We start from the raw sequence: 23,479 nt of genomic DNA, 5'->3' as shown, positions 1-23,479 counted from the left end.
TGCAGATATCATATCCCTGGTTGAAAGCAGATAAGCGAGATATCCAGAAAAATATGGATGGTAAACAAGCACAGAACGATGCTGAAGAGGTATCTGAGCCCTCTGAAATTGTCTCCCCCCCTTTGCCATCTTCCAAAATTTCTTTCTTTCGTTCAACGTTCTTCCAAGCCCTGGTTATCGCAGGTGTGTTCTTCTGTGGCCCGGGCATGTACGGAGCGCTGAATGCACTGGGCGCGGGAGGGTTGAAAAGCCCACTGCTGGTGAACATCACGTCTGGGCTATCCTATGGGCTCAATGTCATCTTTGCACTTCTCACTGGAGTCTTCGTGAACATTTTGGGGGAGCGTATTGTATTGAGCCTCGGGGTAATAGGCTTCAGCATCAATGGTGCCTCGTTGTATTGCAACAACATGTTTGGCAATACCTGGCTTATGTACTTTTCCTCTGCTTTGCAGGGATTTACGACAGCACTTCTTTGGTACGTTGCTCCGCATTTTTGTTCAGAAAAATGCTAACTCTATCGTCTCGGTCAGGGTTGTCCAAGCTGCGATCATGCTGGCGTACCCAGAGCCGGACTTTAAAGGCAGGTTCAGTAAGTACCAATCCGAGGCCTCTGTGCATATGGATGTCTAATGGAACAGTCGCTATCTGGTATACCTCCATCGCGTTGGGTCAGTCAGTCGGAGGAGCTCTTGCTCTTGGTTTCAATGTGTCGAATAAAGAAGCCGGCGCTGTTACTCCGGGTAAGCTTAAAAACATGGGTTTCAAGATCCCGAGCTCACGGTTTCTCCTAGTCACGTACATCCCCCTCATCGCAATTGCTGCTTGCGGTCCCTTCATTGCACTTTTGATATCTCGACCACATCAAGTCATTCGTCGAGACGGTGTGAAGGTTTTGTCGAAGAAGCAGCCAAACGCATGGCAAGAGGCAAAGAGGGTATTTAGTGCCGTGAAAAGACGAGAAGTATGGACCACTGTCATTGATAGTTATTCATTCTCAGTCAAGCTGACCAGATAGAATAGATGCTTCTCCTTCTGCCTCTCTTCATCTACTCGCAATGGTTCCTCTCCTACAACAGCACCTTCACAGCAGTTTATCATTCTGTCCGCGGCAGAGCCCTTACTTCCCTCACGAGTGCGTTCGCAGGAGTTGCTGGGACCTTTGCAGCCGGGGTCTTTCTCGACAACCAGAAACTCAGTCGATCGACCAAGTTCCGCTGGTCGTATTTTGCCATCTATGCGCTGTACACTCTGACATGGGTATGGGACACGGTTGTGCAATGGTATTATTCCAAGACGAATCCGGTGGGTTTGGATTGGGCGCAGTCCGAGTTCTACGCGAGCTTTCTCTTAATTCTTGTCAAGGGGTAAGTGCCAACCACCCAGAGCATTGTGGAGACGCTAAAATAAGACAGGTTTGTCGACCATGCTTTCCAAACGTGGATGTATGCGCTCATCGGCACTCTGACGGAGGATGTCGACGAACTGACTAGGTATACCGGGTTCTTGAAGGCCGTGAATACGGGTGGTGCAGCATTAGGTTATGCCGTTCAGACGAAGTGGAGTATGATGGGGTCAGAAGCGCTGTTGTAAGTGAGTTCTCTTCTGTGTTTGTTATTTGAAGTTAATGTTTTCCTAGGCTTGGCTTGTGGGTAGTTCAAATCGTTCCTACCTGGCTGATGGTGAGGGAAGTGAAGGATTAATGTGCCGTTGGTGGTGGTGAGAGAGTGGATGCTAAGAAGGTATACAATCTCGGAGAAATTGAAGCTTTAGATGCAGTATTAAAGAGAGAGAGTATATTCAACTTGCCGTGATAATTGCCAAAGATGGTATGCTGTGGTTTCTGTTGATTAGCTATAAGCATGTACATATATGTGGCACTTTGGCTTGTCCTTGGAATCCCCAACATGACCTTGAGGCTTCAAGATAATTACATGGACCTACTTATGAGGCAAAACAGATAGAAAGAGTGAATGAATCCAGATTCTACCTCGGCTTGGAAATGAGTTACTTATCTTGCCAAGTATTCCTTGCCAGGCTGGCTGCTTGATTGGAGGCCAGAAAAAGATCGAGGTGATAAGATGTAAGTATTTTTGCCTGGCATTTTAGTGAATGTCGTTTACTTTGTTTGCCTCAGGACGCGGCCTTCCCTCTAGACCTCCCCCACCTCCCCCAACCTTTTCTCTCTCCCTTCTTTCTCCTCACCCTCATCCTCATTCTCATCTCCTTATCTCTTCCCATTCTTGTCTTTCTCGTCTTCTCAATTCCCTCTTCTAGGATAGCCAGTTCATATCCACTAGGCTCTTCAACTTTCATTCCCTTTGGCTAGAACATTCATTTTTCAGGATTAGTTGGCTTCTCACGCAAACATCGTTTGATAGAAGAAGAAAGGACAACATTCTGTACTATTTTGTTGTCTGTTGTCAACAGTTTGTATTTCACCAAGTTGTGATTATTCTTACCTTCCTTGATTCCCCGCCGTGAAGGATCTCATTGAAAAGCGCTCCATTATAGAGCTTCTATCAAGTCACCACTAGTCATGGCGTATGGAACACCCCGGCGTATGACTTTAGCGGCGAGCATGTATTTGTTTCATCATATATTCCTTCCACCAAAGCTCCCACAGGCCGATGACTACAACGGAGAGTACGGAATAATCCTTCTCGACATAGTTTGTGATGCCCTGCGTGACTTCAGTTCCCATGTCCAGAGCCCAGATGCCGGTATCATAAAAGGAGGATTGTCAATGATGGATGGCCTGAGAGCTACTTTTGGAACCGAAAGCGAAGTGAATGAGAGACAATTGACAGAGGCTCTACAGAAATTGGATACAGAAGGTATGTAGAGAGGGTCCCAATCTTCATAGGCCGATTTAACCAGACCCTAGGTGGCTTTCTCCCTATTTATGTTCGGGACCAAAATGCAGCAATATTGCTCACAACGACTGAGAGTGCAATCAATGTGGAATCTTTTGAACTATCTCCTCGCAACGGAGATGTCATGTCGACAGTTGGTCGTCTCCAACGGGTTTTCCCAGGGCCTACTATCGCTTTCAACCGGAGCACTTTTAGTGATCCACGATTCCTCAAGGCTTTCGCCCAAACTGTTGCCAGAATGAGCAACCAGACTGCCCCAAACACCCTGATGAAAGTGAAAAAAGCCGGTCAAATGCACAATGAGGATCGAGATACGACGCACCCAAAGATGGTGACAGAATTTATTATGGCTATTCTGCGTCCTCGATCAACTGAAGTACATGCGCTGCAGATTCAGAAGAACACTCGCGAAGAGATTCTGTGGAGCAATTGTCGCTCGCCATGGCGAAGGTCTGCCCTATGGTTGCTGGTCCGAGTGGTACTTCATTTGATCTTTTACAGAGAAAGAAAGTCTGATGACCTGTACAAAAGCTTTATGGTTTTTTTTATGACATCAATCATCAGACTATCTCCATTGGAAATGACGAGTGAGAACCTGTATCTGATGAATGCGAAAGTTGCCCGACGAATTCTCAAGCTAGGGCTATCTGATGAGCCTTCCTGGTTCAAATCCGTCCAACAGAGTTTGAGACAAACGAATGATACAATCAAGACCAGATGGCAAGAAAGTATGCAACGAGAGAATCAGCCAGATATGCAGTCATTGAGAGAATTAGAATTCATGCGGGATATCTATCATGAACTTCCCAATCTCGATCAGCATGTTGCGAGCATTCATGATCGACGCGATGCTAAAAACCCAGCTTTCCAAAAATACCAACCTCAGCTGAAGCTTTACTTGTGCAAGGCCACAGAGCTTCCGGTGCACCTGGATATGGCCGATGCCGAGTATCAAATTTTCAACCTTGTTGCGATGGAAGATTGGGTGGCAGTAAATCTCGATCGTTGGTTAGACGGTCACCGAGGCAAAGAAGACACGTGCGGTCGACTTGGTGAACTGATGATTGCCTACCACAATTCTGCGTCTCCACTGTATTCAAAGAACCCCGAGGCGTTGTCTGTCATGGTACTTACCATCCTGGAGCTTTGGATTGCATGTGACAAGTCTGCCATGAATTTGCATCGTCTTTTGCGCGAGTATGATCCGGGCGTACCGAGATTTATATTCCGGTCACTTTTACTGCCTTTCGAATCTCAAATGGATAGATTAGCTCGCGCCGAAGAGTATTTGCGCCAACGTGAGAATGCCGTGAGATACCCAGGGAGCTCTGTTTTTCAAGACTTTGGCACGCAATCGTGCTTCTCTGTCCGATATTTCGACCAGTCGGACAGCCACCAACTACTTCTCGAGGCAATTGAGAACCGAGCAACACGCGAAAGAGCAGAGAAAAAGTCAGAGCTTCTGCAAAAACAGCAAAGATATAACCGGTTAAAAGAGTTGGCCGCCAATACAGAATGCAAATATGTGGATGTTGTTCTGGACGCACAATTCGACATACGGGAGTATCGTCATAGTTCCAACTGTGCTCGTTGTGGATACGAAGCTGAGGCTAATGGAATCAGCATCAGTGTCCATGAGTGGCCTTTATCCGCCGACGCTTTGCAGGCCAAATCAACAGTCTTTGAGCTGAGGGTTCCTCGAACTTTCGGAGATTGGCGAGAAGCAACCATATTTTTCATCTCTAAAGCTTTGGGTTACCAGTATTCTGCCATAAGGTCGCCGAGAGCAACATACGAGCCAAATACATACCAGGGTCTTTCCACAGACTTCGTCGCCTTCAAAGGTTGTCAAAGAATTGGTCTTCTCTCGCAAGAGAAACCCCACGAAGCGACCCACCGAAAGAATCAGCGGATTATCAACGTAGATGTAAGCGACATTTGCCTGTTGAATGGGCTACACTTTCGGTATTTCGACCATGACCTTAGGTGTTTTGTTGAAGATTTCCAACCCACACTCAAAATTGCGAAGATGTGCACGTATCAAATGCCACAGGACAGCGTGTCTCTGCAGCAGTTTCTGTTCCGACCCGCAAAGGAGCCGAATGGCCCTCCTCCCAATACTGTCATCGCAAGTCAGTTTGCCGCCCCACCGAAAGTCTCATTGGAAGAATACAAGTCGCTCACAACAATGCCACTGGGCGTGAAGCTCCAATGGCAAAATATCCTGTTGGAGCTATCCACATCAGCGGTAGACTTCAAAAAGGTTGAAACGGTGATATTTATCCTTCAAATCATCAACCAAGCTGGTCCACCGCAGTCGCATGCCAAGATGAGAGAGGGACATAGAGTTCTGAGTGACGAGACTTTTGTAGTTGCATTACTCGATCGTATCCAAGAGGCTAAAGAAAGGATGAAAGAGAACTGGGCCTTGGTCCAAGGCCTGTACGCGCTTATATGCCTGGTAACGAGAATTCTGTCGCTCTCATCTTCTCCAGATATCGAAACTTTATGCCTTCACCACCTGATGGAGTTTAGGCAGATTACGCTTCATTGGACCAGCCTTGTGAAAGAGGAGATCAATCAAGTCACCGAAGACAATCACAGAACTCTTCTAATTGCGAAGAATTTCCACATTGCTTTGGTATGTGCGGAGACGTTCAATGTTGAGAACATGATTCCCATATTTGCAACACCACTAGATTTGTCCATCTATATCCAGTGCTGTATGATGATTCATAATTTGAAGGGCTCCTTATCCATGGAAACTGATCCATTGATGTCAATTTTGTACTATCGTTGGCAAAACCTGACCTACCGCAGCCACCCATTGCTGGTAGCTAAGATTGTTGTTGGACATGACCCAGGATTAAACATGGCTATCAAGGAAGCTTGGGCGGCCTACACCCCACATAAGAGTTGGTCGAAGGCGCTGAATGAGTGTGACTATTGGTTGACTACACAGACTGCGCCTCAACCCGCTCATGATGCCGGTATGTTGGTTCATCTGAATCTGATGACAGGGGAGCTGCTTGTCAACGGTCTTCCGTTGGCTCGTCTGCCTTCAAATTATGAGCAACATCGAGCCTACCAGACCCTGTTCGGGAAGTCCCAGTTGGAAGTGATGCCAAGTGACATACCCGGGATGCAGTTCTCTTGTAGGAAGCAATATATGGCGCATACTGTCTACTTGGGACTCGACCGCGGTGACCTGCTGGTTCGAGCGGCTGAAGAAGATAACGCGTGGGAGCTTATTCCATCGAGATTGTTCATCGGTTTACTCCCTGATGACTTCGTGGAAAGCTATACACACTGGTACTCTGTAAACGATGGATATATTGAGTTTAGACCTGCCAAGACTCCCTGGCGTTCATCTAAATTCAATTGGCGTCTACGGAAATCCCAATCACGCACTGTTTGGTATCTGGCGAGAAACGGCACCTACTTGGTCAGCATGACGAGTGGAACGGCAAAATTACTTTCCGCAATATTTCATCCGGTGGAGAAAGCTTCGAGGCTGCACTGCATATTACATTGGCGAGAAATAGCCGTAGAGGTTGAGATACCTCGTCTTCGATTAGAGTTTTTCTTACAGGCGAAATGCTCCTTGATTCAATCTCGACAGTATCCTGGAATGTCGGTAGATCCCAACCAGTCGCTTGATACATTAATCGGACTGCGCAACAAAATATTGCTGGTCAAAAACAATGCTCAAGATCGAGTGCTTCTCATACCCGAGGGCGATGTAACATGGGAGAAGAACGGTGATCATGTGGGCGTCAAGATACTGTGGAGGCCCGAGACCAATCTCCATGCGTACGGCATTGATATTGAGATAGGCCGTGTCATTGACAATGGAAGCTTGCAAAGCAAGCTCTTCTTGTCCTATTTGCATGCTCTGACATCATCTTGTCTGTCTGACCCTTTGTTAAAAAAGACCGGAACCGAGCAGGCGCTATCTATCCTTCGCTGTGCGTCGGTCAGGTCTTTTGATAAACTCGCACCAGAACACGTGTATCTCCTCGAAAAAATCGCTCTACTCACTCCAGGGAGAAGATACTATCCTGCCAATGAGCGCGTCATGCAAGAAGTTCACTGGCAGCCTCATCTAAGCTCCTTATCTCAGCATAACGGATTCTACGAGGAGGTGAAAGCGATACTGGACCAAGACCGTCGTATGGGAGTCTTCGATCCAGCTAAAAAAGCCTATCATCTTTCTCAGTCACATGTAGAAGACGCCTTGTTACAACGCGACAAAATTAGAATCTCGTCGTTTCGAGTGTCAGGATTTGGCGGAGACGACCACTCGCAAGAGTACGACTCACGCCATGAAGGCCTTGACCGTATTACGCGAAACTACCAACGGGTCACAAGTTTTCACCATTTGCAAGATGATCTACGAGAAAATCCCCTCTGTGAGAAATATCGAAGCAGGTTTGCTTATGCCTCATATTTGGAAATTTCTTTTGCAAGCCCCTCAGGTGGTTGGGCCGAGTGTCCAAGTCGACGTTGCCAGGATAAGATACGACGCACAGTTGATTCAAGAGCCTGGAATGTTCGTTGCAAGCCATTGGTGCAGCATTCATCGCCTACTTTGCTCCCATAACCCCTTTCTGGACATGTTCCAGGTAATGATTTGGCTGTCAACGATGGCATTTTCGGAAAAAGGAGATATTGTGGTCTTGGAAACTCTTGCATCATTGTTTATAATGCCCCAAGCAGCGTCTGAAATGCCGCCCACTCGAGCCTCCTTCCGACCAGAATTGGGGTGCGAATTCGACAGGGCTCGATTAGAACTTCGGATGAAAGGAATGTATAGTGCGCAGACGCCCGTATCTAACTTCGTACGTAAGGCGCACGAAACAAGGAAACAGTTCCGTTCAAGCAAAAACAAGGTACTCACGAGGAACCGAACCCTGGTAATTGAAAACATGATGAATCACTTGAAACGCCAGTGGGAAGATCGTACTTTTTCAAATCCGGCCCCCGACGCTGATCCAAAGATGGCTGATTATCTGAATGTGCGAGATGTCTTGGAGAGCGCCAGGGAATGCTTCACTAGCTGGCGCGAGAATGGAGAGTTGAGGCAGTATCTCACCAAGCTTGGGAATCTTCTCGGAGGTGGCATGGCTCAATCGGTTGAGCTGCCCCCGTACCGGTATTCCTATCCAGACCATACTGTACATGTGCGACAGAAAAGCAGATCAGTACGCCTCGATGATTTATTGATCCATCCACCGGATCTCGAGATAACCCAACCAGAATTGCAAGAAGTCAAAGGCATTTTTTCGCCTAGCAAGCTGCCTCTACACCGTATCACTGCTTTAGTCGAGACTTTGAGATTGCAAGCCAAATCAAGTTACGAGATGTGGTACGTCGACCAGCTGCAGAGCAGTGCTACATCATTACAGAAGGCTGAAAGAGTAACGAATACTGGACCATTGACAAACGACCTGAAAGACCGTATCACTGACTACATTGTCATGTGCCAAGAATATGCGGATGGGATATACGCCAGGATCATCGCCCAGATATCGCAGCCCAGCACGACAATTCTGGGGCCGAGAGACTCTATGAGTGTCAAAGTTCTTGCCACATTAGCTGCTGTGAATCAATGGCCGAGGGTGTCGCCACTCCATTTGCTCGAACAACTGTCGCGCAGCACCTGGCATCGACTACCGATTGGTTGGAAGCGAGCATTAATTATGTATGGATGTGCTATCACAGCACTTCAACGGGCAAAAAGACTCGCTGGCCTTACCAACAAATGTGATGAGTTCGTAAAGGAGCTTCAAAACCCTGGACATGAAAACTGGGATCCCTTAGAATACCCCGAGTCCCTTTTGATGGAGATAGAGAATGGGATTCTGATCCGGGACGTCCAGGAAGATATTGCCAGGCAGATGATGCAGTTTGGTCCGGGTGAGAATGCCGTCATGCAACTGAATATGGGCGAGGGTAAGTCGTCGGTCATCGTTCCTATTGTGGCCACAGCTCTTGCAAACGGGTCGTGTCTTGTCCGAGTGATTGTCGCAAAGCCACAGTCTAGACAAATGTTTCAGATGCTCGTTTCGAAATTGGGAGGCCTACTGGGGCGACGCGTATATCATATGCCTATATCGCGATCAGTCAAGTTAGGACAAGAAGAGGCCGATGAAATTGAGCGGATGTGCCGTGAATGCATGGATCAAGGCGGCGTTTTGCTCGTCCAGCCAGAACACATACTTTCATTGAAGCTCATGTGCGTCGAGTGCTTCATCTTAGGAAAAGAGGAGGTGGGTCATTCTCTACTACGAACCCTGAAGTTCTTCCAGGAATCTTCGCGTGATGTCGTGGACGAGAGCGACGAGAACTTCAATGTGAAGTTTGAGTTGATCTATACCATGGGAACTCAGCGTTCTATTGAGTTCAGTCCTCAGAGATGGGTGATTGTACATCAGGTATTAAACCTGGTGCGTGCATATGCTTCTGGTGTCAAAGAAGCGTTCCCAAGATCAATTGAGGTGGAGGAGCAACAGCCCGGGAGCTTTCCTAGACTTCGGTTACTTAACCGAGATGCTGAAAACGAGCTTCTTTCGCGCATAGCAACCCACATCTGTGATTATGGGATCGGAGCCCTGCCAATCTCCAGACAGCCCCATGGGGTCCGAAAAGCTGTGCTCACATACATAACGAAGGCTGAGCTGACAAACCAGGAGATTGCGGCGGTTGAAAGCGACGGACCAACAGGTTTTTGGACAGAGACTACCAAAGAGCCGCTCCTGTTGTTGCGCGGTCTGCTAGCTGGGGGAGTATTGGCTTTCTGCCTTACCCAGAAACGCTGGAGAGTCAATTACGGACTTGATCCTAACAGAGATCCTGCGACGAATCTTTGCGTCCCCTACCGAGCCAAAGACAATCCTTCTCTTCGGTCTGAATTCAGTCACCCCGACGTTGTCCTGATACTGACGTCTTTGAACTACTACTTCTCCGGATTAAATGATGGCGATTTGCTTTTGGCCTTTCTTCACCTGGTCAAGTCAGACCAAGCCGATATTGAATACCAAGAGTGGGTCAAAGATACATCGTCGCTTCCACATGTCTACCATCAGCTCGTTGGAGTTAATCTGGATGATCAGCAGCATTGTGCAGCCCGTATTTTTCCTGCTCTCCGATTCTCGAAGTCGGCAATAGATTATTTCCTCTCTCATATTGTCTTTCCCAAAGAAGTCAAAGAGTTTCCAGACAAACTGTCCGCATCAGGCTGGGACATTGGAGAGGTCAAAGATAACCCAACAGTTGGCTTCAGTGGAACAAACGACTCACGGAAGACGTTGCCTCTGAGCGTCCAACAGCTGGACCTGCCAGAGCAAAATCACACCAATGCCTTGGTCTTAGAGTACCTTCTGCGACCTGAAAACTCGGTAGTATGTATCCCGGATTCCCACAACCTAGCTCAGTCGGATGCCCAGCGTCTGCTGGATCTTGTCTCGAGTTTGGACCCGTCGGCTCAGGTAATCCTTGATGTCGGGGCGCAGATCCTGGAACTAAGTAACATACAAGTCGCAAAGCATTGGCTAGAAATGCTTCCAAAGACGGGACCAATCCAGGGTGTAGTGTTTGTCAACGATAATGACGAGATAGTTGTCTTGGACCGCAATGATCGTGTGGAGCTTCTGCAAATATCACCGTTCGCGCGACAAATGGAAGCTTGCTTTGTCTTCCTTGATGAGGCGCATACAAGAGGCATTGACCTCAAGCTTCCCACAAATTACCGTGCAGCTGTTACCCTAGGCCCGGGTATTACTAAAGACAAACTGGTTCAAGGTGAGTGATTCAGAAGAAAAGCTCTCCATGGATATGAAGAAAAAAAACTAACGAGATAATTAGCCTGTATGAGAATGAGGAAACTAAGAAATGGGCATTCCATCGTCTTTTGTGTTCCTCCGGAGATACGTTTCAAAATCAGGGAACTACGTGACAAAAGTAGCAACTCGGAAATCAATGTATCAGATGTTCTCTGTTGGGCGGTTTCCGAGACCTGGGTTGAAATCCGACGCAGCATACCTCTGTGGGCGGTCCAAGGTAGGCGCTTTGAGCGTCAACGCAAGATATGGCACGATGTGCACCACAAAAAGTCCGGAGCCCTGATCTCATCTCATGCCAAAGACTTTCTCGAGCCCGAATGCCAGAGCCTCGAGCAACGATATAGACCCGGAGCTGGAGACACCATGGCCATCTGTGAAACATCGGATGTTACGGAGAATCTGGAGTTGATTGAAGAAAGGTGCCGAGAATTTGATAACCTCAATTTGGCATCCGCTACGCTTCAGGAAGAACAAGAACGTGAACTCGCGCCGGAGATTGAACGCGAGCGTGAAGTTCAACGGCCGCCAGCCGTCACTCCTCAAATACATCAACTGCACCCGGATTTGCACAACTTTGTAGCCACGGGCAGGATCAAACCTAACTCTGAAGCTTACAGCCCTGCTTTCAAGACATTGAGAAACACTTCTGCAGCATCGTTTCTGGATGTCTCTAAGTTCCCCTGTGACCTGCTTGTAACAAAGGACTTCGCTACCACCGTCCAGCCCTTCCAAGGCACAAAATTTACTGCGAATTCTTTTCAGCGGCCAGTGCGGTGGATCCTGACAAGTGATAAGCGCGACGCTTCATCTGGGAAGCGAGTGGTGACAAATATGGTCATAATTAGCCCATTCGAGGCCCAGAATGTGATTGATCGTGTCGCTCTATCAAGGCTTGTCACGCTCCATGTCTATACGCCGCGCCAGAACCGCAGTTTTCCTTCCTTGGATAGACTGATGCTTTACAATGTATCCAAAGAGCCCGGAGAGATCGAAGTCCCAGAGACCCTTCGACTCCTGCTCAATCTATTCGCGGGACAGCTGTATCTTGATTCCTACTCGGAATATCAGCGACTATGTGAATTCTTGGGTGTGGCTTCGGAAAAAACGTCAGAAGGATTGGTGGTTGCTGCGGACGGTTTCATCCTCCAAGGGGGCAACAAATCCAAAACTCCCTTCCAGCAGAGTCCCCTTAAGTTTCTCAGAATTCTTCTGTCGGAGGTACGCAAGGACTGTCGAGACATCGATAAGACACATCTGGGTCGGATCGTGAACGGCCGTCTTTTGCATCCTTCTGAGTTCGAAGAGACTCCAGAACAATCGGGGTTGTGGGATGAATTACGGTCGTCTTGTCCATTTCTCTGATTTTGAAGGAAGTAAAATCTTGGTTTCGATTAATTTATGGACATTTGTGGTGAATTATTGGAATCTTTTGGATTGCGTTGGAAATTGTACCTGGGTTGTGTGTAATGCACCAGAAAAGATCTTCTTTCTTTCGAGACGTCCTGTGTTAAACTATGAAGAATTGGAATGATCGCTGGCTATGAAGCCTTATTATCCAGACTCATTCCACGTGATAAAACTGTTCTTCTCAGAACATCTCAAAAGATGTAATCCTTCTACAATACTTTTTCTGATACCATGCCATCCAAAGGTATCCAGCGACAAACCTTTGATAAGTGTACTAGATTCGTTCTAACTGACAAGATCTATACTATACCAAGCGCACCTGATCTTAACGCCGTGAATCTTCAAGAATGGACAGCCCACTCATGTCTCACCCCATTCTCATCCTGTTGCGGATCCATTGTCCTCGTATACCTAGTGGCGACTGGCGAGTGACTCCTGGCTCCCGCCACTCAACCCTCCCGTCGATGTCGAATTCTGCACCGCGACATTAGCATGATGTTTCCCTCCCATGGGTTGCAGACACAACTGGCTCGAGTTGTCCTGCAGTGGCTGAAATCCCCCGTCATCAGCGGGCTTGGGCCCTGAAGGAGCCGAAGATTTGGTTGGTCGTCGGGCCGTCACTTCGGGCGTGTACGTCGAGCGCCCTAGCAGTGGGCGCATCAATGGGATGGAAGAGAGGATAACAGCGAGGCAGGGCTCAACACCGCTGAAGATGTTGGCTCGTGGAAGCGTGAAGGTAATGTCGTTGAAGTCCATGGTCGACAGAACGGAGATGCGAAGGGCGCTGATGATGCAAGTGCTGGATTTAGGTTAGGCTGAGTTCGCGCTCGTTGAGACAACAATGACCTACACTAAACCTAGTCCGAAGACCGTGATCAGCGTCACCTTCTTATAAGTTGCCATTTGCAGTCGATATAGCAAAGGCATCGGAATCACCAGCACCACCACATCGGTGACGAGATTGATGACCCCTGTTGCAGTGAACGAAGTGACCTGATTCCCGCAAGATCCACCGGGGATGGTTTGATCCCAATTGAAGGCAAAGGGCCGGCAGATCAGGCAACCTGCCAGTATCGTGGCGATGGCCCAGGCCACGATCACTCCGATAGTGGTCCATGCGATCCCCACAAGCCAAGTAACGGGGAAGATCCGGAGATAGAGTAGCAGGATCGAGATCTTGGTGCAGCTGAGACTCAGCACCCACAGAAATTGCAGTGGAATGATCAGTTGCAGCAGTTTCGTTATGGGCCCCGGACCATATACAGCTGCGATTGACGCCACATGGTCATACCCAATGCCGGCTTGGTAGACGCCGGTGATACTGATAGATTGGAGACCCACGGCAAATATCTGCATGAAAAAGCCTTTAGTATAGTTGACGCATTTTGGGTGGTTCGCTTACGCAGGCGGCTATAATGAAATAGTCACTGGGACTCCATTTCTTCTGCGCAAGATGGTGCGCTAGCAGACGCAGACACACGGCGATGACGGCCAAGATAGAAAAGGCGAGAGCCACGCCGAGCACCTCCCTCTGGGCCTGGGTTTCGATAGGGAAGATGACCGGCATTTCATGTCCTTGGCTGTTTCAGTAAGCATCCTGGAATACCCAAGTATTTAAATAATTTTCTCGTGTCGCCTTCTGAGGCAAGGTCAGGGGAAATCCCGAGGACTAGCGAAGACCGAAAAATGGATGCACATGCCGGCAGCATGGACTCAAATCCTTCGGTGTCTGGCGGGTATGTCATGTCAAAATTAGCTCTGCTAAACTGGAATCAGCAGGGATAAGCACGCCCCAAACTCGGTAAAAATGGCATTGGCGGGTTAGTGGCTTGTCCTAGGGCTTGGCCTGTCCAGACCGTTGATTCCTTCGTGCCTTGATCAGCGGTTCTATTGGCGGGTGGATTTAGTCCTGCTTGGCCTTTGACACTTAAACCGTTCGGCCGTTGGCATATCGAATCCTCCATTCAGTATTGGTGTTCTTTCGACAGCCTTGGAACTACGGGGCCCACAATGATACAACTATCCTGCACGGTTGTTTCGCCTGTCAGTTCACGGTACCTATTGGTTGACGTGCGACGTGGGCCACGAACTGCTTTCTCCTTTTCCCGGCTAAAAAAGAAAAAACTGCGTCCTTCGTTGATTTGAAATACCAAGAGTTGGAACACATCCCTCCCCGACTGCCACCTATGGCTTCCATGTCTGCCGTTATAGCTGTCCTCGCCGTGGGCGTGTTGACACTATTCTACTTGGGCACCAAAAGAATTCAAGATAGTGGGAAGGATGGCAAGAAAGACCATAAACCGGTTCTTAAGCTTCCCCTCATCGGCGATCTTCATAATTCCCCTATCGAGAGGCCGTTGGCGAACTGGGACTCATGGGCCAAACAGAATGGTCCCATTGCCGTACCCAAACTCTTTGGAATCATTCCCATCGTTGTGCTGAATTCCTATGAAGCAGTGACTGAGCTTTTCAGTCGTCGCAGCCAATGGTACAGCAATCGCCCTGCCTCGGTGAGCATGGAGATGATCACCGGCGCCGATCCAGGGCAGTCCCGATTCACTCTGATGCACGACTACGATGACCACCTTAAGCTACATCATCGCATTCTTTCTCCCAGCCTCGGCGCCCCTGCTGCTTCAAAGTATCAGCCTTTAATGGAGTTGGAGGCCAAACAGCTGCTCTTTGATCTGTCCAACGCCATCCGGAAGACCCCGGTAATCAGCACCGATATCATCTATCCTCTACTGGAGCGCACCCAGTCTAGTGTTATCCTGGCACTGCATTATGGCATGCGCATTCCGCACTTCGAAGAGCCGATCTTGCACGAGGTCATTGACGCCCAAACACAGGTGACCCATCTCGCCGCCAACCCGGGCCTGCCCGATATCATCCCACCATTGCGCCATCTCCCGGCCTTCCTGTCCCCATGGAAGCGAGCTGCCGACAAGCTTTTCGCTGCCCAAGTCGACCTCTACATGCGTCTGTTCCGCCACGGCAGAGACTCGGCTGGCTGGAACGCCACGAAGCAGGCCATCTCGACTGCCGAGAAACACGCCCCCGCCGGCTCGCCGGTCCAGGATCTTGATCTGGCCTTCACTCTCGCAACTTCCATTCAAGGTGGAATGGAGACCTCCCCTCGCCAGCTGCTGTGGCTGTTCGTCGCCGGGCTGCATCAACCGTCCTTCATGGCCCGGGCTCATGCGGTCCTCGATGAAGTCGTCGGCCGGGACCGCCTCCCTCGCTTCTCCGATCGCTCTCAACTTACATACATCGATGCCGTAACCCACGAGCTGTTCCGCTGGCGACCTATCTCCCCGGGATCGATTCCTCGACGTGCCGAACAGGCTGACGAATTCAAGGGAGTCAAGATCGGCAAGGGCGTTACCGTCATGGCCAACGCATGGGCCATCAGTCGCGACGAAAAGGTCTTTGACCCGGCGCTCGGTGATCTCCAGGACTTCACGCCCGAGCGGTGGCTGCGACAGGACAGTGCTGGCGCAGAGGCCAAACTACGAACCGATCTCCCGCTGCCAGTCTTCGGACAGGGCCGACGAATCTGCCAGGGCAAGAGGGTCGCTACGGACGGAACCTTCATGCAGGTTGCTAACCTGCTGTGGGCGTTTGATGTCGAACTGGTTGACGGAGAAGCGGTCGATCCATGGGAAATGGTCGTGGTGGGTTTCATGACTATGCCCAAGGAGCTGAAATTCAAGCTGAAGCCACGAGGCGACTGGGTGTTGGATGTTATCCAGAGAGAATGGGACTCGGCCGAGAAGAGCTTGGATAAGGTGATGGGCACGACTCAGGATGTTGAGTAGATGCGTGCAGTTGGTTCCTGATGTTTTAGCTGCATCGCTCCAATGTGACTGTATATAGATATACGCTAATGGATAATAGTTCTGTGTTGTGATTGAATGTGTTGTGATTGAATGTGTGGTGATTTTAGCGTGCTGGGGTTATGAATGAAACCAATCGCTATGCCTTATTTTCACCAACTAGTACCATAGTAATTTCGTGCGGCAGAGGATGAGCAGATAGTTGTGCATAGGAACATTGTTAGCAGCTTTAATATGTCCTTCTCCATTGCCATTGTCTCTCGAGACAGGAAACGAGATATCGGCATCCGGGAGCCTTGGGTGTTGTGTTGGCGAGTGGTGGAGTTTTGGATGACATTTTTGGCTGCACATTTATGCTTGTCAATTTTTACACATGATATAATAGTCTACCGAGTATCTAGGTTGCACAAGAGGCACAAACGATCTTCTTGGCTCCAACCTGTCATGTCCCTTGGCTCATTGCGAATCAAAGTGGCTGGATATACTTTGATTATTACCAAACTATTCCTTCGGCCTTTCTTTCATCCCTCAGATCTCTGAAATTTCCTTTTATCATAGAAAACACCGGAACTCTTCTGCTTACTGAAAGCACCATGGAATGCGATACTGGATATTTATAAAGTCCTTCTGCATTGGTTATATCACAGTCTCTCACCCAGAGCGCTTCATCTCTTCTTTCACAACAACTCATACAACTTCAGCCGGACTTTTGCCAAAATGTCTAGAACCCAGACTGAAGACGACATGCACTCTAGATCGGGTATCTACCGATATCTAAACGATACTCGAGTCCAAGAAGCGGTGCTAACGGCTCGTAGCCAACTGAATGAGATGTTCATCGAGGCTGTCAATTCAGCGGTAGCCGTTTCTCACGTGAATATGACTCACATACTGGAGCAACATACCAAGTTCTATCCGGTACTGCAAAAGCTGTTCTTCGACTCAGCTATTAGAGCTACGCTGGTATCCATCGGTGTATCATCGGACGTCAGGGATGAATTCCTGATTCCAGAACACGGGGTAACTCTATTTGGCTTGAGCAAAGATCTGTCGCTATGGGAGAGAAAGCAATTGCTCTGTCTTGATGCTGACAGTGGTTATCATCTGAATTATCACAAATGGGGTGTCATGATCAAGCTTCTCAATAGAGCTATAGAGATCAAGCGAGATAATTCCGCGCCGAGGCTCGAGCGCTGTCCTGGGCTTGGATCCTGATCTTGTTATGAAGGTTTTCGACGATCCCAACGTGATGGAATTGAATGAAATCAGGGCCATGAAGACCATCAAGGACTTTGTTCCGGGATTTCCAGTCCCAGAAATACATGGCTGTTTTCACAAGCCAAGCAGCAATCGCCTTTTTGTTCTCATGTCTCGGGTTTCCGGCCGACCTTTGGACTCTGTATGGGAATCCCTGAACGAGACACAGAAAGCTTCAATTCACAACCAGTTGACCTCTATCCTGCATGATGTCAGATTAGTTCCCCACCCGGAGCACGATAATCATCATGCAGTCCTTTGCAGAGGCGACCCTTGTCGCTGCGACAATGCGAGAGGAAATATGCATTATCTTCTTCCTTTCCTCGCGGCGGCTCCTCTGCATCATGATCGTATCAGGACCTATCTGCTGATGAAATTTGCTATGACAGAGACTAATGGCAACCTTGATCCTCGAAAAGTTATGGTGATCTGTCAGGCCCTCAGGTGTCAATTACAGCCATCGTGGGCTGGCACATGTACGAATGGTTGGCCGCATACTGGGACCACGTAGAAACCTTCGTGGATCGTTTCCCCGAGGCCGACTGCAGTGACTGCCGACTGTACCTCCTGCGAGGTATCGATAATCCTGAAGAGGAGAGAATGCTGACCTAGGAAGCTGAGGGCCTCGCTGACCGAGGCACAATGGATTAAGTGAATAGATCGTTTTCTGAATAATATGGTGATCTCAAATATTCTAAACAAATATCAGTAAACATGATTGAGTGTAGAAAATCACAAACCACGAGAATAATAGAGTAGAGTAAGTCTGATTTGTAAAAGTTCACAGACCTTCTTTAGCCGCGCTGCAACCCGGTTGTCGTCTGCCAGCGATCTTCCGACTTTCCCCACGACCGCCTCTTGATTCCGTATTCGCAAGCACAGGAATAGAAACGCAACACCAGAGAGGATGGAATTTCCTGAGCTTCACATTCAACCTGCCCAGAGTTCTCACACCCATACGGCAATATTGCTGCATGGTCGCGGCAGCAATGGCCCGGAATTCGCCGAAGAGCTTTTCTCATCTACCACCTCCAGAAACAAGACCCTGGCCGAATCTCTCCCAAGTTGGCGCTGGGTATTTCCAACTTCTCGCGAACGATGGGATTCCAGATTCCAGGAGGACTTGTGTGCTTGGTTCGAAGCCTACTCGTTGACGGACATCCAGGAACGACAGGAGTTGCAAGTCGACGGCTTGAGAGAGTCGGTCGCATATATCCTGGATCTCCTGAAAAGTGAGATTCACTTACTCGATGGCAAGACGAGCCACGTCTATCTCGGAGGCATGAGCCAGGGGATGGCGACCGCCTTGTGGACATTATTCTGTGCGACAGGACGCGTTCGAGGGCAGCTGGGAGGGTTCCTGGGCTTCTGCGGCTGGCTGCCTTTTGCTCACCAGTTGGAAGACCTGCTTGGACATCCAAACGAGGCCGAGCCACCGAGTCATCATCATAAGGGGTCTCAGGTTCAGTCGCTCGTGTCTCGTTTGTTCCCCGACAGCATCGGCAAACCCGAAGTGTCACAGGGAAACGAGTCCGGTGACACCTTCTTGCTCTCACCTCCCGTGTTTCTGAGTCACGGCACGGACGACGCGTGGGTGTCTGTGCAACTGGGTCGGCAGGCAGCTCGCATCTTACGGCAGATCTCGGTTGATGTGGAATGGTATGAGTTTGAGAGCGCCGAGGGCGATGGCCATTGGGTTAAGGAACCGGAGGGATTCGACCAGATGGTGGGATTTCTGGCGAGAACCATGCAGGAGCAGTCAGGGAGGGGTGATTATTGAATAACAAACGGAAGAGTAGCCAATGATTTAGAAGACAGTTGAAGAAATCGGAGTGTCTCTCGTTGATTGTAGGAGTGTGTACATACTCCGTACAGACTGTCTGCCTGCTGCCTGAGGTGTCGACCCGCATGAACTCCGCCCAAAAAAAGCAGCGGCGATTCTTCGCATCTCAACGAACTTCTTCACCGCACATCCTTCTTCTCCTTCCCATGCTCGACCACGTCTGTCTCTCCGACACGTCCCACTCGCTCGTCTTCCTCCCTTGCGCCGTCGACTGACTTCCCGTGATCCGCCATCTCGAGCTCATCCTCTCGTCCTCGCCGTCGTCCTGACCCTTACCATGTGCATACAATGAGTTTCTTTTCCCAATTCGGTGATCTGCCCACCATTCAGACCCGAAAGGCCCTTCTTCTGCTTGATTTTGAAAATGATTTCGTGCGAGAGTCCGGTGCTCTTTACGTTCCCAACACCTCCGACTTCCTCGAGAACCTGCCCCAGCTGGTCAGTGCCTTCCGTCGCAATGGCGTGATCGTTTGGGTGCGTTCCCACTACGAGTTGCGCCGACCGCTGGTCGGGATGGATTTGCAGAATCTGGTGGTGCTAGGTCGCGCGGAGGATGCGTCGAGGAAGGGATCGGTCTCCAGCGAGTCGTTGGACAATGAAAGCCTGGAACCGAAGGGTCCCGTCGACGAAGAAGCCTTTCTCTCCACCGAAACCCCTCAGTGCTGTCTCCCGCAGTCGGCGGGGGCACAGTTCCCGGCTCCCATTCTCGCCGCCATCGATTCCGACGACACGCTGATCGAGAAGTCCGACTACTCCGCCTTGCAGGACCAGGGCCTCATCCTGTCCCTGCGCACGCGCTTCGTCACCGAGTTGTACCTGTGCGGTTCCTTGTCCAACATCTCCGTCTATGCCACCGCCCTCGACGCCGTGCGACACGGCTTCTCCGTCACCCTGATCGAGGACTGCCTGGGGTTCCGGAACTTCCCCCGCCATGAGGAAGCGATGCGACGGATGGCGGATATTTTTGGAGCCAATGGCATTACTACGCAGGAACTTATTGAGGAACTGGATTGGCAGGAGACCGATGCGATCGCTCGCAAAGGTGAGCCCCGACCGGCACGGTCGGCAACTCCGTCCGGGATCGAGGGGGTCATGGACAGCCTCGACTTTCGTCGGACTCGTAAATTAGGCCCTCCGGAAGAGTCCCCGAGGCCGTCGGGCAAGAACAATTCGCGTCGTAACTTGGAGGATATTTTGGCGGAGTACTCAGACGACGAAGATGGAGATTTGCTGGAGCTGGTTAAACTGACGCGTGACAGTTCTCGCTACGCGCGAGCCGGATCGCAAGCAAGCCCGCCACAATCGACAGACAAGAGTTCGCGCCCGCGTGTGCGCCGTTCGAGACGTTCAGACCCGAAGACCGAGGCCGGTCCGCGCCCGGAGGCTCGACGAAGCGGCAAGCAATCGAAGCGGTCGCCCGGTTTCCTCAAACAGGGCGATCGGATCGGCGAGGGCGATTCTCGCATTATTTACGATCTCGATCTCGCCACTGATGCTTTCGAACAGATCCGCAATGAGGTCGCCTGGCAAAAGATGTATCACATGTCTGGACAGGTCCCGCGTCTTGTCGCTGTGCAAGGCCGTCCTCTAGACGATGGATCGATACCCATATATCGCCATCCTGCGGATGAATCGCCTCCGTTGCAGCCTTTCACACCCGCCGTGGATCGCATACGTGCCAATGTAGAACGGATACTAGGGCATCCCCTGAATCATGTTCTCATCCAGCTATACCGAGATGGACAAGATCGCATTTCCGAGCATTCGGACAAGACGCTGGATATTGTCCGCGGATCGTCTATTTGCAATGTCAGTCTCGGCGCTCAGCGGGTCATGGTTCTCCGGAACAAGTCTCAAACCAATGAAGCAGACTCAAGCCGGCTTTCCCAACGCGTACCAATGCCGCATGAATCACTATTCATACTTGGTGAACAGACCAATATGCGATGGCTCCATGGCATCCGACCCGATAAGCGTCCAGACACGGAGAGATCGATGGAAGAGCGCGCATACGGCGGAAAGCGCATTTCACTGACCTTCCGGCACATCGGCACCTTTTTGAACCCATCGGGCGACACCATTTGGGGCCAGGGTGCTATCTCGAAGGATCAGGAGCAGGCCAATCCCGTCATTCACGGTGATTCTGCCGAGACGGAACGGCTGATCCGCGCTTTTGGAGCTGAGAATCAGACCATCGAGTTCGACTGGCACGCCGTTTACGGCGGAGGGTTCGACGTCGTCAATTTTGTCACTACCTCAACGGTCAAGCTCGTTCTGGGCACGGACCTGGTGGCTAATCTCCGCGTTCTGATCTATCTCGGTGAACACGGCATTCGCTATGATATAGATGACGCGCAGGTGGGAAAGCAGAGAAACAAGGAGGTCTCCGAACAACCATTATACATCGGCGCCGATGGCATCGGAATCGCCGGCGATGTCCAGATCATGACCGAGCTCTCACAGCGTGTTTCCGAGCTGACCCGTCCCGGAGTCGAGATACTGCGCGGCGGCAGCCATCTGGCCGCGATCGACCAACTCCTCGCAAACTGGCGTGCGTACCGAGCCCAAGACCAACCCGACGTGCTCAAAGCGCTGGATATATGGGAAGATGTCCTAGACGCACAGGCCTATCTCAGTGGCGCCACATTAGGAATCGACGATTGCGCTTTCTGGCCTGTTCTGAGGGAGGTCATGCATGACAGTGAGCCGCTGTCCAATAAAGTCCACCCCAACTTGGCCCTCTATTATAACAAACTAGAGAAACGGGGCGTTGTCCGAAAGACACTAGACGAATTGAAATTGAAATGATCATTCTTGAATGTTTGAAACTGACTATGCTTGCTCGTTTATACCCACATACTTTTCTTGTCTCAGCGCACGTGATGGTGATTGCATTCATTGGATTTTTTTTTATATATTGACCTTAAGCATTGGATTATTTGATTTTATTTTTGCTCGCCTTACTGTGGGTTGATATCCTTTTCGGGGCGGATTTCTGTCTTTCCTTCTCTCTTTTTCTACTCAATATACATAATTCTGATGACTTAGATAGGATAGTCCTTGACTATTGTCCATATTAATGGAGTCTTCTTATTTGAATATGTTCAATTAACTACATTAGCTCAATCAATAAACACCCGACCCTACAAACACTCGCCCTCGAAATCCTCCGACGACAAGACATCCTTCAGCGCAACATCACTGCACACCACTGCCTTCAAAAACGCCTCCGCCACAACGGCTGCTCCCTCGGGGTTCGTGTGCGTATGATCATTGGGATAGTACCCATTCACGGTGTCCGATCCCAAGCTCTCATAACGAGCCGCCACATAGGCTCCATGGTCCACGTATTCCACGCCCGCGTTCTCGGCTGCCAGTTTCGCGTACCCGACAAACCGCGACGCCGAGTAGGAATACTCGCCCGTCTCCCAGACATTGTTCGGCGTTTGGCTCGACACGAGCACCTTGGCGCCCTTGTCGGTGAACGTCTTCGCCGCGTTCTGGATGTACGCCGGGAACGTGAGCACCGTCTCTTGCTTTCCGTCGTATGTCGTCTCGCACGTCTCTGTGCCCTCGCCCGGGCAGTCCGTCCGTCCGTTATCGGTCGACAGCGACCCGCCGTCGTTGTGTCCGAATTCGATCACCACGTAGTCGCCGGATTGGACTACTGAGGCGATATCGTCGAATCGGCCTTCGCGGGTGTATGAGCGTGCGCTGCGTCCGCCGATGGCTTTGTTGGTCACCGTGCCGGAGACGGAGTCGGTGATGTAGTCGCCCCAGCCTGGGTATGTTAGTCTGGTTTGAAGGGAGGCAGAAGATTTTGCGATGGGGAAGATAGAGGAGGGAGGATCGGAAGTGGGAGAGGGGAGATAGACATACCATCAATGGTGCCGCCGTTGGTCGACGCCATGGTAGAGTCTCCGGCCAGGTAGACCGTGGCGGCGAGAGCGCCGGGGAGGAGAGAAAGAGGGAGGATGAACGACCGCATCGTGGTATCAGATTATGTGTATTGCGGCTAGGTGGATAGCTTGAATGGTTTGAGAAAGTCGCAATTGATGTATAGAAAGATCGTCAGAACATGCTTTTTCACGCTCATATTTATACCCTTCCCTGGTCCCCTGCCTTCTGCACCCCAAGGTCAAATTACTTGGCAGGTACGTAGGAGATGCATCTACTCCCCCACAGGAGAACTGTAAGACGAAAAATAAATTAAAGCTCCAGAGACCTGAGCACGAACACGGAGTACACACATACAAGCTAGGCTAAGCTTGGGTAGAACGCTGCAGTAAACAACATCCTCTGCCAGTCAGCATACGTGGGATAATTCCCCGTCTCGGGCGATCGAGCACCGAGTGCGTCGAAACAAGCTGGCGCAGGGCCTCTTGGGATCTCGGACAAGCGGAGTTTCAGGCTTCA

General features: G+C 50.1%; 7 protein-coding genes across 7 annotated transcripts; 5 read left to right on the top strand and 2 right to left on the bottom strand.

The window, feature by feature from the left end:
• Positions 1–53: 53 nt before the first annotated feature.
• KD926_001180 (uncharacterized protein) lies at positions 54–12,082 on the top strand (the record flags this gene model as incomplete). The annotated part of the gene is made up of 10 exons (XM_053104865.1): positions 54–478; positions 534–592; positions 642–743; positions 795–964; positions 1,024–1,367; positions 1,416–1,589; positions 2,515–2,837; positions 2,888–7,048; positions 7,137–10,679; positions 10,743–12,082. The coding sequence occupies 10 exons, from the start codon at positions 54–56 to the stop codon at positions 12,080–12,082; spliced, it is 10,641 nt and encodes a 3,546-aa protein (XP_052951917.1).
• A 456-nt stretch (positions 12,083–12,538) lies between these two features.
• On the bottom strand, positions 12,539–13,694 carry KD926_001179 (putative integral membrane protein; the record flags this gene model as incomplete). Its single annotated transcript, XM_053104863.1, has 3 exons — positions 12,539–12,926; positions 12,978–13,477; positions 13,530–13,694. 3 exons carry the CDS (start codon positions 13,692–13,694, stop codon positions 12,539–12,541), a joined length of 1,053 nt encoding a protein of 350 aa, XP_052951916.1.
• A 619-nt stretch (positions 13,695–14,313) lies between these two features.
• Positions 14,314–15,945, top strand: KD926_001178 (cytochrome P450; the record flags this gene model as incomplete). Its single annotated transcript, XM_053104862.1, has 1 exon — positions 14,314–15,945. One exon carries the CDS (start codon positions 14,314–14,316, stop codon positions 15,943–15,945), a length of 1,632 nt encoding a protein of 543 aa, XP_052951915.1.
• Positions 15,946–16,680: 735 nt separating this feature from the next.
• On the top strand, positions 16,681–17,178 carry KD926_001177 (uncharacterized protein; the record flags this gene model as incomplete). Its single annotated transcript, XM_053104861.1, has 1 exon — positions 16,681–17,178. The coding sequence occupies one exon, from the start codon at positions 16,681–16,683 to the stop codon at positions 17,176–17,178; it is 498 nt and encodes a 165-aa protein (XP_052951914.1).
• Positions 17,179–18,127: 949 nt separating this feature from the next.
• Positions 18,128–19,000, top strand: KD926_001176 (alpha/beta hydrolase; the record flags this gene model as incomplete). The annotated part of the gene is made up of 1 exon (XM_053104860.1): positions 18,128–19,000. The coding sequence occupies one exon, from the start codon at positions 18,128–18,130 to the stop codon at positions 18,998–19,000; it is 873 nt and encodes a 290-aa protein (XP_052951913.1).
• Positions 19,001–19,351: 351 nt separating this feature from the next.
• On the top strand, positions 19,352–21,871 carry KD926_001175 (isochorismatase family protein family; the record flags this gene model as incomplete). The annotated part of the gene is made up of 1 exon (XM_053104859.1): positions 19,352–21,871. One exon carries the CDS (start codon positions 19,352–19,354, stop codon positions 21,869–21,871), a length of 2,520 nt encoding a protein of 839 aa, XP_052951912.1.
• A 335-nt stretch (positions 21,872–22,206) lies between these two features.
• KD926_001174 (rhamnogalacturonan acetylesterase RgaE) lies at positions 22,207–23,051 on the bottom strand (the record flags this gene model as incomplete). Its single annotated transcript, XM_053104858.1, has 2 exons — positions 22,207–22,844; positions 22,943–23,051. 2 exons carry the CDS (start codon positions 23,049–23,051, stop codon positions 22,207–22,209), a joined length of 747 nt encoding a protein of 248 aa, XP_052951911.1.
• Between the last annotated feature and the right edge of the window lie 428 nt (positions 23,052–23,479).

Source organism: Aspergillus affinis (assembly GCF_023601865.1).
Source record: "Aspergillus affinis strain CMG 70 chromosome Unknown NODE_122_length_107909_cov_88_106777, whole genome shotgun sequence".
Classification (NCBI taxonomy): domain Eukaryota; kingdom Fungi; phylum Ascomycota; class Eurotiomycetes; order Eurotiales; family Aspergillaceae; genus Aspergillus; species Aspergillus affinis.
The sequence above is the reverse complement of the archived record's forward strand: the minus strand, read 5'-3'. Positions and strand labels throughout refer to the sequence as shown.